The sequence below is a fragment of the Kryptolebias marmoratus genome, linkage group LG14 (assembly GCF_001649575.2).
Source record: "Kryptolebias marmoratus isolate JLee-2015 linkage group LG14, ASM164957v2, whole genome shotgun sequence".
In the NCBI taxonomy this organism is placed as follows: domain Eukaryota; kingdom Metazoa; phylum Chordata; class Actinopteri; order Cyprinodontiformes; family Rivulidae; genus Kryptolebias; species Kryptolebias marmoratus.
Window position 1 is genome coordinate 8,461,508 of NC_051443.1, and position 12,410 is coordinate 8,473,917.

The window sequence follows — 12,410 nt, forward strand, 5'->3', positions numbered from 1 at the left end:
AGTACTGGCTGGTCTAATCAGTGGGAAACTGGAACACCTGTGGAAGAATGATTAGTGGCTCTGCCCACAAGGCGGAGCCAAACCCAGATCCTCACAGTCTGACAGCTGACGTTTGGACCAAACTGGCTCATAAAACAGGACAATCACTCCAAACACAGCAGCACAGCTGAAAAAGAAAAGAATCAAGGTGCCTCAATGATCCAGTCAGAGTCTATAATCTAAACTCAACTGAACTGCTGTGGTGGGATCCTAAGAGAGCTGACCTCAACGAACTGAAGCAACGTTGTAAAGAAGAGTGGGCCAAAATCCTCCCACAACCCTGTGAGACACTGATAAAGTCCTGAGAGTTATTTCTCCTAAAGGAGGCTCTACAAGCTGTTAGAACATGGGGTGACTTAGGTTTTTGTTTGCATCTTTTCCTTCATTCTTGTTGTAAAAATAATGACTTGGTGGAATCCGTTGTTTGTTGAGGTTAGAGCTGAGTAATTTTAGAACCTGGTAGAGACAAGATCAATTTAAGTCCTGATATGTAAAACTCTAGAAGTGAAATGAAGGTGGAGGTTTTTTTTCTTTTCCGTGACTGTAAGTTATAAGCAGGTTTTGTTTCATCAATGTTCCAAGAAGGCTGTCTGTGTTTTAAATAAACCCACCTTAGAGTGGGAATGTCTACCATTTAGCATGCCATTCGTCTACATTTGAATTTCTGGGTCATAGTCAGGTGCAGTTCAAGTGCTCTTTATTTCACTCTTTCAGTTTAGTTGTTTCTTTCTCCTATGAAAGAACTCCAGCTGCAACTTCAGAGTCCCTATCTTTCTCAGCTTTTCAATTTGCTGTCAGCAGTTTTATGACCCAGAGCTCCGCTGTTGTTTTTATGGTGAACAAGATTTATGCTGCAGCCAAATGTTGATCTAAAAGCTTTATTTTTCCCTCTGCTGAAAAATGATGACCCATTTCTGTCTCTCAGGCTGTTTGGGCTGGTGAAGCACAATCACAGACGTGTCAGAGTCTGATGTGATACTTGTAGAAAATAAATCATGCTAGCAGCTTTAAAGCTGCCTCTGAAGAACAAGTCCCAAATGTTGGAGCTGATTAGTGTATTTAGAAAATAATTTATGAATAGAAGCCAACTCTGAAGCATCTGACTGCTCATGTGGAAGAGGCGGTCTCCAGCTACCTACCTCTGCGAAAGCTGCGCCTCAGCTTCCCACAGAAGGCATCAATGCGAGGCAGCTCTCCAGTGATGTCCTCCCCCACAGCTGGACTCAGCTCTGGAGAGTTGGGACCACGGCTGAGGTCCAGTGGGGCCTTGGTGCACAGCGGAGGCAGCGAGGAGGCCCCAGAGGTCTGCGGGAAGCTGGGAGAGGACGTGGCGGTGGGCGGAGGGGAGGAGAAGCCAGACAGCGGCCTGGACAAGATGGGAGGAGGGGAGGAGATGGAGGGAGAATAGCTGGAGGTAGGAGAGTTGGCCGCGGAGGAGGAGGGCGTCGTGGACAGATCCAGAGCTCCCACTTTCACGCTGATGGGCGAGCTGAGGGAGAGCTTGCGGCAGTGTATCGGGGAGGAGGTGCAGGAGGGGATGGAGATCGGCGGAGGGGATGAAAACTTGCGGCAGAGCCTCGGGGATTTGTTGTTTAGCGGGTCGCTGCCCCAGGCGCCCTGGTTGGTGGCGAAGAAGAGCTCCAAAGACCTGAAAGAAACCAGTGGAGTTAATCTGCAGCTCTGATGAGGACGGCAGGAATGAATCACCAGTCCAAATGATCGTATTTACTTGGGCTGGTCCAGAGCCAGCTGTGTGATCTTGAGACTGTAGTCAGGACACAGGGACATGATGGAGAGACGGTCATATGAGTGCTGCTCAACGCTGCAGCAGTGACAGGAATGTAGGGAAGATAAACGTGAATAAATAATGAGAAAAGATGGAGTGAAGGACAGGATGAACTGTTAAGTGCGAGGAGAGTGAAAAGACAACAAGGATGGATCAATATGACGACGTCTACAGTCTGGTTCAGGAACATCTACAACCATTTTACCCTCAGCTCCATGTACCTCACAGGGATGGACGTAAACGGCTTCTTGTAGATGTTGGCCAGCTTGTCGATGACCACGACGGCGGTGGTGAAGATCCTGTAAGTGTGGAGGAAGGTGTTGAGGAAGTCTATGGAGAGGAAGCGCAGGTCTGTCAGGCGCTCCAGCAGACGCTCCACGCTGGCGTATCGGATCTGTGGCACCTTGCAGGAATTGAGCGTCTTGCTGAAGCAAATGTCCACATCGTCTTTATGCAGCCGGGCATCAGACCTTGGCAGAAAAACACCACGACTCACTTAAACCATTTTTCCAAGAGACAGGGCTGAAAAATATTCCCTTAAAACATATTAGCGGTCATATCAGAACTTCGATTTATTGTGAGTTGCTGTCATCTCCATATCCTTGCCACTGCATTAATGTTAAAACAGAAAACATGGAACAGTTTTTACACAAAAGATAAGTTCAAGATGAATCAGGGCTGAAAACACTTACTCTTTTGTGACAAAGAAAAGGCATTTAGGGAAAAACCTATTTTCTCTGTACACAAGACAGGCCCGAATAAATCAAATGATTGCACTTCTTTTTTGGGGCTCAAGTTCAGGTTTTGCACATTCGCCAAATTCTTGAAAGCTCTTGCAAAGCCTCACACTTTGCTGCCAATCAAACAGTGTTCTGCTGAATTTAGTGTTAAACCTGCCCACATCGGTGTAAATAAATCCCAGAGCAAAAAAAGTTGTCATTCTCAAAACCCAGAACTGTCTACGACACACATTTTGGGTGAAATATCTACGATCTCCTCAGAGGTGGTGGGGTTTGAGTCTCAGGAGAAGAAACAGGACAAGGAGTAATCTGCTGCACTGATGCCTTCACAATAAAAAAGCACAAAAAAGGCATGTTGGAAAAGGTATTATTCATCTTCTCTATCAGTGATGAGTGTTCTTCTACTTGATTACAGGGACCAGGCCTTTGAATTTCTCCACTTCACCAATATGTTTTGTTCATTGAGAACAGTTTCTGGGCCTAAAGCTTTTGTGTTCAGTGGTGTTGCAACAAAAATATTTTGATTAGGCAGTGATTTATTTTCCCTTCACCACTCTTTAGGTCGCTTAAAGCCAAAACCAGCTAACTTGATTATAAATTATTGCATAAATTAATTGTATGTAAGTATGCAAAGTTTTAAAAGCTGACAACAATTAAGCATTTAATGTTAATTTTGCACTTCTGTTACAGTTTAATAACTTAACACATCAACATTATCATAAATTCGACTGGCATCTTTTCTTACTTGATCATGTGTGGCACAGAAACTTTGGAGTTTTCCTCAAACACGCTGGTCATCAGGCCGTTGCAGCGGATGTTATCAATGCACTGAAACAAAAAGAAAAGAAGCGTAAGAGCCGGTCGCAGGGAGACGAGCTCACATCCCTCATCGCAGCTCCGGACTCCCACCTGGCTGATGTCGCTGGTCCAGGCGGCTTTCTCCTGGCGGGAAGGAGCTAAGAGGACGACGGAGAAACTCTGACCATCAGGAGGCTCCACCACAATCTTAAACTCCAGGTGACTGAAGCCTTGACCTGCAGCATTGTCTGCAAAAGCAGAAAACAGCAAAAGTAAAAACTTTGTTTGCTTTCCTTACATGGAGATTACTGTATGCAATCAGAACGTATTTGTTGGAAAGAATGTATTAAAATGGAAGCTGCAGATGTTGCACTTCCCTTTTGTAAGATCAAAATTGTTCAGAAATTATGTCTCACTGATGATAATGAGACTGATATTCTTTTTTAGTAAACAATATCAACAATTAAAAAAAACTTACTAACATTCTTTTTTTAAAATAAATGATTCACTGTATTTGCTGCAGAGCTGATGATGACAGATTTCTGGAAGTAGGACTTTAAAATTAATGGATTGTAGAGCTAAATAAAGATTGTAGAGATACTCACAGTCTTCATCGTTAGCATCGAGCTCTTCAATGAGCGTGCACTCAATCAGGGACAACGTTCCTCCCTGCTGTTGGCAGAAAGATAAGATGTAGCTCATTTGTGATTGTCCAAAACATAAATATATAAAAGTTAGAACAAATAAAAAAGAAAAAAAATTTAACAATGACCTCGTTTTCGTCTAAACTACATGTATCAAACTCAAGGCCCACAGGCCAGAAACAGCCCTTTGTTAGACATGCATTTAACGTCAAATGTGGTTATGTTCAGCTCAGGAAAAAGAAGAAAGGGAGAGCCAATCGCTGAACTGTTGCCTTCACCAAAAGACGGCAGGAACATTTAAAAAAGTACAAATCATCCTCTGAGTGTCAAACATTGTTTCTTTTACAAATCGATTATCAATAAAGTGCATAAAATCCTGCTGTTGCTGTTTTACATTCAGAATAGAAAATCTTATAAATGTAGAACATTTAGTGAGGGCAAACAGGGGTCAGACTCTCCCCCCTTGCAAAGAGGGAAAAGTGTGCACCCCTTAATCTAAGATAGAAACCAAGGATCTGGTTTTTATTTTATAAGTGAAAATAAAAAACTGCAGAGATGGTCTGCAAAACACAACCCATCAGTTATTGATTGATTCTTTTCTAATACAGTGAGACGTTCATGCAGTTTTGAGGAGCATCTTCGTCCTTCTTCTATTCAGATCTGGACTTCACTGTGAATAAAAACATTTTCTCTTTCTCCCTGTCACTTTTGTGCCTGATGTGTTTTGTGCAGCAAGGAGAACTGCAACCTGACACTTAAGGAGAGCAAATTGCTCACGCCTGCTGGGCTGGATGGATGTGTTTACTCCGACATACAATTAGCCCTGTTTGTTTCATGAAAATGTGACGGACTGGCCTCTCGCCTGATGACCGCTGGTGATAAGCACCAGCTCCCCGTGACCCCGGACGGAAAAGCGGGTCATGAAAATGGATGGATTTGTAAGTACGCCACAATGATGAAACAAATGGCGAAGTGCAACTGATGTGCATAAAAAAACCTCTAAATCTACACAGTATGTGGACAGGCGAGGCTTACCTTCAGCAGGTGAAGCTTCCCTCCAGATGTTCGTGTACAGATGAGGAAGTGTTTGGTGAAGAGAAAACACTGCCGCTCTCCTTCCTTCCTCAGCGAGAGGGAGCCCAGACGCACTTTACTGAGCATGCCCCGCTCGCTGCTGGATGGGAGCTGGATTAGAGAACCTGTTTATGGAGAGGAAGAGGTGTAACGTGGTGGAAGAGCAGAGAAAAGGTGATTTGGCCGTGAAAACTTAGAGAGGCAGAAGCTCACCTTGTCTGATGAATGTCTGGCTTGTGTCTAACAGGATGTCACAGCCTTCAACGATCATCCTTTCGATGGCCAGATTCTTCCTGATGTTTTCCGTGTCGCTCACCTCATCGTGCATCATCCTGAAAGCACAAACAGAGTGTCCCGAGATGAAATACTCTCGATTGTGTATCTAGGATTTTTATAAACTTGGAATATTGTTTGTCTAAACCGAGTGACCTGAATACAGGTGTATTTGCAGCTCTGAGCTCACCACCACATGAAACCTACTTCATACATAGTTGTTGCATTTTTGCCCAGTGGATTTCCACACTTTTAAAGACATTTTCATGAACAAATACATATATGTAAAAGGAACTGTATGCACTGTTAGAACTGTAGTAGACTGTTATTCATATAAGCTGTATTTGAGTAAATTATCAATAGCAAAGACATGTTTCTCTGAACTTTGTTTCCCTTTTCTCTTCTGCTGTTTGAGTCAGATCAGAAAACCGCTCTCCAGCTTTCACCAGAACCCAATCGAATCAGTCCAAAGTCCTGCTCCAAATCTCACTGATCTAAATCTTCAGCATTGCTCGTCACTTATCACCCTTTTCACCCTTGTTCTATATTTTGCTCTGTAAATGTCCCTGCTGAGAGACTAATAAAGGCTTTGTTTAATTTTATCCTAAACAGTCAGGACTGGAAAATTTCTTACAATGGTTTTTCTGGCTTACACCTGATCTTATTTCCCAGTTAAAAACATTTGAAAACACAAATGTATACACAGGTTTTGGAACAACATATGCTACTACTCAGACAATGTCTTTTTCAGAGAAGACCGTGCAGATTTCAGCAAGACCCTGTTAAACCGAACCCTGCATCTCCTCCAACAGCAAAGCTTCACTGTAGAAGAGTCTGTGTCCTGAACTGACCTGCCTACAGTCCAGACCTCTCACCAATCGAAAGGATTTGACGCATCATGAAACTAAAATCTCAGCACAGACCCATGACTGTTCAACAGCTAGAATCCTCCATCAGACAAGAATGGGACAAAAGTCCCTCTAAAACCTCCAGCAGCTGCTCTCCTCAGTTCCTAAATGTTTCCAGACTGTTGGTAAAAGAAGAGGGGAAGCTTCACAGAGGGGAAACGTGGACCTGACACAAGGTTTTTGAGATGTGTTGCTGCAATCATATTAAAAATTATTAAATTTTTTAAAAATAGGTGTCTTAGTTTAAACATTTGATATGTTTACTGTGATCCATTGCGAGTAAAATATGGGTTTATGAAATTTGCAAATCATCGCATTCTGGTTTCATTGACATTTTACACAATGTCCCAATTTTTCAGAATTAAGGTTTCATTTCTAAACTCAGTCAGCTCTGTTTGCCTTCCGGAGAGCCTCGTTGGTGAGACTGGACCGTGTCCACACTTACTTTGACAACTCCTCCAGCTTGGATTTGGCAAACTCCATGCTCTTGCGCTCCACATGCTCATGAGGTGTATGTGCCAGCAGCTCGTGGAGAGTGATGATGTATCGAGGAATCTACAAACAACGCCAAATACATTCAAATACACACATTCAAAACCAGAAACTATCTAAAGAAATTTTGAAGGGTGCCGACGCAACTACTGCGCGAAACTCCAACATCAATCATCTTTCTTCCATGAAGCCCAATGGTAATTAGGAATTTACATTTATAATAATCTCAGCTAGCAAAATGTAGACGCTTAGATGTATAAACTGTATACGAAGTGTAAAGAGAAAAGAAATGTTAAAGTTGAGGCTAGAAGCTCATTAAGGTCACCATGGTAACAACACACCTCCTTGACAGCACTCTTAATAGGACAGGGAGACATAAACAGAGTAGAAAGTGAGCCTCAAAAACAAACTATTCAAAAACTGTAAGTTTTATTGAGAAAAAAACCCTTAAGCAGAAGTATCCAATTATTGTAAAAGTTGCTCCACTTTCTGTTTTGAAGAGAAAGGTTTGGATTGAAATACAATGGCCTCTTAGTGGCATTTAAGAGAAAACAGTAAGTCCTACAGCACTGGGAGACACACTGGATAAAAGAAGACAAAAATGCCAAATTTATGAAGTTCATATATTTTAAATTCTGAATTGTAGCTGCTGTGATACCCGTCAAAATTCCTTCAGAAATTTACTTGTTTGAATGTCAAATAAAAAGCAAAATCCACCCACATCATGCACACTCCACTACGTGTATGTGTGTTTCATTTGTTGAATGGTTTGTACTGTTTGTGGTACCTGGAACATCGGGTACGTCAGGAAGGTTTCCAGCATGCGGCCCTCACAGGCGGCGTTGGACTCGTACTGTTTCAGCAGCTTGTCGAAGTCTCTGTTCTGCTTACAGTTTGCCAACACCTGCAGGCTGTACTGGTGGTTCCGCACGAACTCCTGGTAAATGTTCAGCATCGGCAGCAGAATGTCGAACAGGTCCGCTGTGAGGGAAACACACAACAGCTCGAGCACTAACACGCAGATAAAGGGGCATCATAGCAAAGCAGCTTTACACCAGGATCCAGCACAGCTCCACACATGAAAGGCTATCTGAATGAGATCGTTTACATGTACTACATGTACAGTGCCTTGCATGTTTGGATGTTTTGTTTTTATTGCCGTCATAAATCAGTCATGACCAAAACAACAAACTGACTGATTTTTTTTTTTTTCCTCAGCTCTTTATAGAGGCAGCTGTTGTCTGCAAAGAAGTGAGTTCAACCTCTTGGGTTTTACAGTCATGTAACATTACAAAGATTGCAGTAAATGGTCTAAAGTATGACCACTGCCTTTATAAGCATATCGGTGAGATCTGTAACACTTACCCAGAACTAAAGTTGGCCAGCTGGCGATCCGAGCCTTCAGCCCTTGATGGAAGATCTCATGGAGAAACATGATGGTCTCACTGGGGTCAGAGAACGGGTTTAAGTTCACTTTGAAAAGGTTTAGTGAGAAAACATTGAGGTGCGTCCCTTTATTTCAAAATAATTAACACTGTTCACGCATTGTTCAGAAAAATGCAAACATTGACAATGAAATGCTTGTGTCAAACTATTGCAAGTAGTTCACAGTTTTCACCATTACAGATATATGGTTAAAGATAAAGTGAAATGTACTTTTTGAATACGGATTTAAATTCACTTGAATTCATTTTTTGTTGCTTCAGCAGTGTGTTATGGGTCTTTGTCCTGCTGAAAGGTGACCCTCTGGTAGACTCAAACAAAAGTCCCTCAAGAATTTCTCCATATTCCTTAACGCATTTAGGTCTGACCAGTATATATATATATATATTACTCTGTATCTGTATGGTTCCCTTTGTTTAATCAAAGAATCAGATATTTTGTAACAGCTTGGTGAATCATTTGATATTTACACTTGGAGCGTTTCATGCTGATCAGAGCTGGGGAGGAACTCAAACTGTGAGGCATAAATGAGCCTCTCTGGGAAAACTTCATGGAAATTAAAACCACGGGAATCAGAAAAGGTCTCCATTATTACCTCAGTGAGTTATGCTAATAAACAAAACTAGGCAAACTAAAAGCTAAACGTGTGCTGCCTCTGAGTGCAGCATTACAATATTAATATATACTGTGTGTTAAATAGTTTGGGGTTTTCAAACATGACCATCCTTTTCTTTTAGAACAAGGGTATCATATGCTGACTTTCATATAAAAAACCCCCAAAAAACCTGAGTTGTCAATTTCATCTTAAAAGCATGCTCTCAATTGTGACACAAAGACAGCAAGCATACAAAGGAATGACTAGGGAAAATCAAAATGAGTTGAATAACATCAGCTTGACAGTCTCGTCTTACTTTTCCCCATCCTAATCCACGAAGCCTGTCCAGAAGCGCAATAGTCCACCAGCAGTGAGACACCGAGCTCTAATAAAAGATACGAAGACGCTCCAAAAACAAGGTAGAGTGGACGCACTTACCTGCAAGTTTGAATCTATACAAGTGACAGACTTCTCTAAATGTGCACTGCAGTTTAAATATAAGAGGAGGACGACTCCACCTGTTGAGGAAGATGCTGCTGACATCATCGTGGCTGATGGGAGGCTTCTTGGAGCTGGCAGCCATGCGGAGCGGCCTGAGGAAGCAGTTCACCAGGATGGAGAGCTGGTGGACGTACTCCGTTTCTGCTTCCACCATGTTGAACACAATCTGGTTCCTCTTCCTCATGCTCTCAGCGTGAGGCGAGCAGATGTAGTCCTGGACGATGATCTTCCACTTCCTCCGGCACAACCAGCCACGCAGGAAGCTTTGCACCTGTAATGTCACAAAGGATTCTGTGTTACCCAGTGGGCTGCAACCCCCAAACCCGTTGGTAATTTTTCCCTTTGGTTGTTCTACAATGTGAAATTTCAGTAATGACTTAAAATGCTTCAGATTAACGAAGGTAAATGGAAAGAAACGTATTTTAAGTAATTCTAAAAAGTACAAAACTGAAAAGTGTGCCACTTTCTGCAGCAATTACAGCATTAAGTCTCTTTAACTTTGTTTCCACATGCTTGGCGCATCTATCCACTGGAATTTCTGTCCCTTCTTCATGACAAAGCTGCTTCTGCTTCTTCAAGTTGCATACAGCGATCTTTAAACCTTTCCAGAGATTTTCAAATGGATTGAGGTCTGGGCTTTGATTTGTGCCATTCCACAACATTAAACTGTTTCTCCTTAAACCACTGAAGTGTTGCTTCAACAGTGTGTTTCGTGTCATTGTCCTGCTGGAAGATGAACCTCCGTCCCATTCTCAAAGCTCTGAAAGTTGAACAGGTCTTTCTCAAGAATTCATCTATAATTTGCAACAACCATCTTTTCTTTAACTCTGACCAGTCTCCCAGTCCCTGCCGATGAAAAACATTTCCACAGCATGATGTTGCCACCCCCATGCTTCACTGTAGGAAACGTGTTCTCAGAATGATGGGAGGTGGTAGATTTGTCTCAGACATGTCGCTGTCCCGGAGGGTAAATCAGTTCAATTTCAGGCTCATCTGACCACGTCTTCCACGTGTTGAAAGAAGAAATTCCAAACAATCTGCCTTATTTTTACTGTTTACTGTCTTTTTCCTGCTCGTTCCATCACTTTCATCAGGGTTATCACTGGTCTCTTGGTTGCTTCTGGTTAATGCCCGGTCTGTGTCTTTTGGTGGACGACCCTCTCTTGGCAGACTTGTCGTGGTGCCCTAATCTTCCCATTTTCTAATAATGAATTAATAACTGCTTTGTGGATTGTTCAGGGTTAGGGATAGTTTCTTTTAACCCAACTCTGATCTGTACTTCTCCACAACTCTTGTCTCTGACCAGTGTGAATAGTTCCTTGGTCTTCATGCTTTCTCTTGATTGGTGTAAGCCCACACTACTAGGTGATAGGTGTTGCTCTGGTGTTGAGTTTGTTGGGTAGTCCAGCAGGTTTATAGGATTATATTTGAGTAATTATGTGGCTTCTGAAGGTAATGGTTGGGGTTTCAAATCAAAGTCGGTGAATACATATGCATGCACCACTTTTTGGTTTTATGCTTAAAAATATCTTTAACAAGGGTTTTTCCCCATTGAAATTCATTACCAGTTTTTTTTAATTATTTCTTACAATCAAACTAAAAAGCCAATCAAAATCCAGGTTGTAAGGCAAAAAAAACAATTGTCAAGGGATTAAGTAGTTTTGCAAACCATTGTACTCTTTGTGCATTTTTTTTCCTACATATCACTTTGTGATCTTTTACCTTTTTGATCTTTTTAATATCCGGGTCCTCCTCATCTTGGTTGTTCTGGTAAGGCAGCATCCTCTCCTTGCTTTTGTTCAACACTCCAATCTGCAACAACAACATGTGAATACACAGGCACAGACGATGAAATAATCGTGAAACCAATTTGGAAGTTCACAAAAAACAAAAAAACCTAGTGCACGACAGGGACATAATGGGTCTTGGAATCACTGGAGCCCTGCTGTGTTTTATTTCAATCGAAGTGTTTTCTCATCGTGCCAGACACATTTGCATGCTTTGATCTAAATGTGTTCCATCTGAGTGCCTGAGTTCATGTGAATGTGTGCGTGTGTGACAGTATGTGCATTTAAGTATATACAGTACACAGATGTGAACGCACTCATGCATACCTCAGCTTTGAGTCTCTCGATTTCGGTGTCCTGGTCCTCTAGCTGAGTGCGAAGCTGATTGGCTGCAATCTTCTCCGTCTCCAAGATCTGGACCAGGTGGATGTATTTCTGCATCAAGATCTCACGCTCGATGATAATATCAGAGTAACTAGCAATGGAAAGAGAAAAAGGACCAACTTAAATACATGGAGAATTTTGTTTTAACTTTAAAAATGACTTGTGTGACATTTGATCCTCTGACTCGACAGACTCAGCCTATCAGTACCTGTGCCTACAGTAAACAGGTGGTTTGAGGTGAAGCATTAATTTTTTTTCCACTCATTTCTACATTACAAATAGGAGCGACAGCCACAGAGAGGAAGAGCTGAGAGAAATAGAGGTCGAGTGGTGAGATCAAGTCTGTGATGTAACCAGTGGGGCAACACAGCGCCAGTGTGACCTAAATGTGAACCGCTGCGAGCAGAAAGCATCCACACACACACTCACTCAGATGTGGTAGCTGTGTCAAATGTGTATCAGCACAAAGTAAAAAAAAAGAACTGAAAGTAAGTACAGAAGTAAAGAACAGAATAATGTGCTTATAAAACAAGATCCCTTCCACAGAAGGGAAATTTGTCTCAGCCAGTAGAGCTACATAGAACTGCAGTGGCAAAGGTCACACAATACACATCATGGAAAATATAATACATATAATAAATATATATTGCTGCGGGTTAACAACAGTAATAAATTACATAAAACTCACTTAAGGCCAGAAGCAGCGACACCAGCGAACCAAATTAGTTATTTATTGTATGCAAGACCCATAGTACATAAAACTCATAAAATTCATACCCAATAAAAGTAATTCAATGCTTAAGGTGCAACTGTTACAGTAAAGCCCAGCAGAATAATACATAAATAACAAATAAAGTTGGGGGAATTATAACTTTATTTGTTTGATTGAAGAATTTTCATGAACACACACAGACACTAAAGCACAAAGTCTGAGTTAACAAAGTAA

General features: G+C 41.8%; 1 protein-coding gene across 5 annotated transcripts in view; it reads right to left on the reverse strand.

Annotated features, from left to right (window-relative positions):
* The window catches only part of rasgrf2a (Ras protein-specific guanine nucleotide-releasing factor 2a), a 47,507-nt gene that overhangs the window by 21,396 nt on the left and 13,701 nt on the right, over positions 1 to 12,410 (reverse strand). For 3 of the 5 annotated variants that reach the window (XM_017432280.3, XM_017432281.3, XM_017432284.2), the window contains exons 3-16: positions 11,408 to 11,555; positions 11,016 to 11,105; positions 9,311 to 9,564; positions 8,120 to 8,199; positions 7,542 to 7,735; positions 6,708 to 6,817; positions 5,295 to 5,413; positions 5,043 to 5,206; positions 3,969 to 4,035; positions 3,475 to 3,611; positions 3,311 to 3,393; positions 2,047 to 2,295; positions 1,769 to 1,861; positions 1,179 to 1,687 (exon numbers count right to left, since the gene is read on the reverse strand). In XM_017432280.3, the coding sequence (XP_017287769.1) occupies positions 1,179 to 1,687; positions 1,769 to 1,861; positions 2,047 to 2,295; positions 3,311 to 3,393; positions 3,475 to 3,611; positions 3,969 to 4,035; positions 5,043 to 5,206; positions 5,295 to 5,413; positions 6,708 to 6,817; positions 7,542 to 7,735; positions 8,120 to 8,199; positions 9,311 to 9,564; positions 11,016 to 11,105; positions 11,408 to 11,555 (2,297 nt within the window). The remainder of the gene's footprint in view (positions 1 to 1,178; positions 1,688 to 1,768; positions 1,862 to 2,046; positions 2,296 to 3,310; positions 3,394 to 3,474; positions 3,612 to 3,968; positions 4,036 to 5,042; positions 5,207 to 5,294; positions 5,414 to 6,707; positions 6,818 to 7,541; positions 7,736 to 8,119; positions 8,200 to 9,310; positions 9,565 to 11,015; positions 11,106 to 11,407; positions 11,556 to 12,410) is intronic. The other 2 variants (XM_017432282.3, XM_017432283.3) reach the window with 1 other exon arrangement.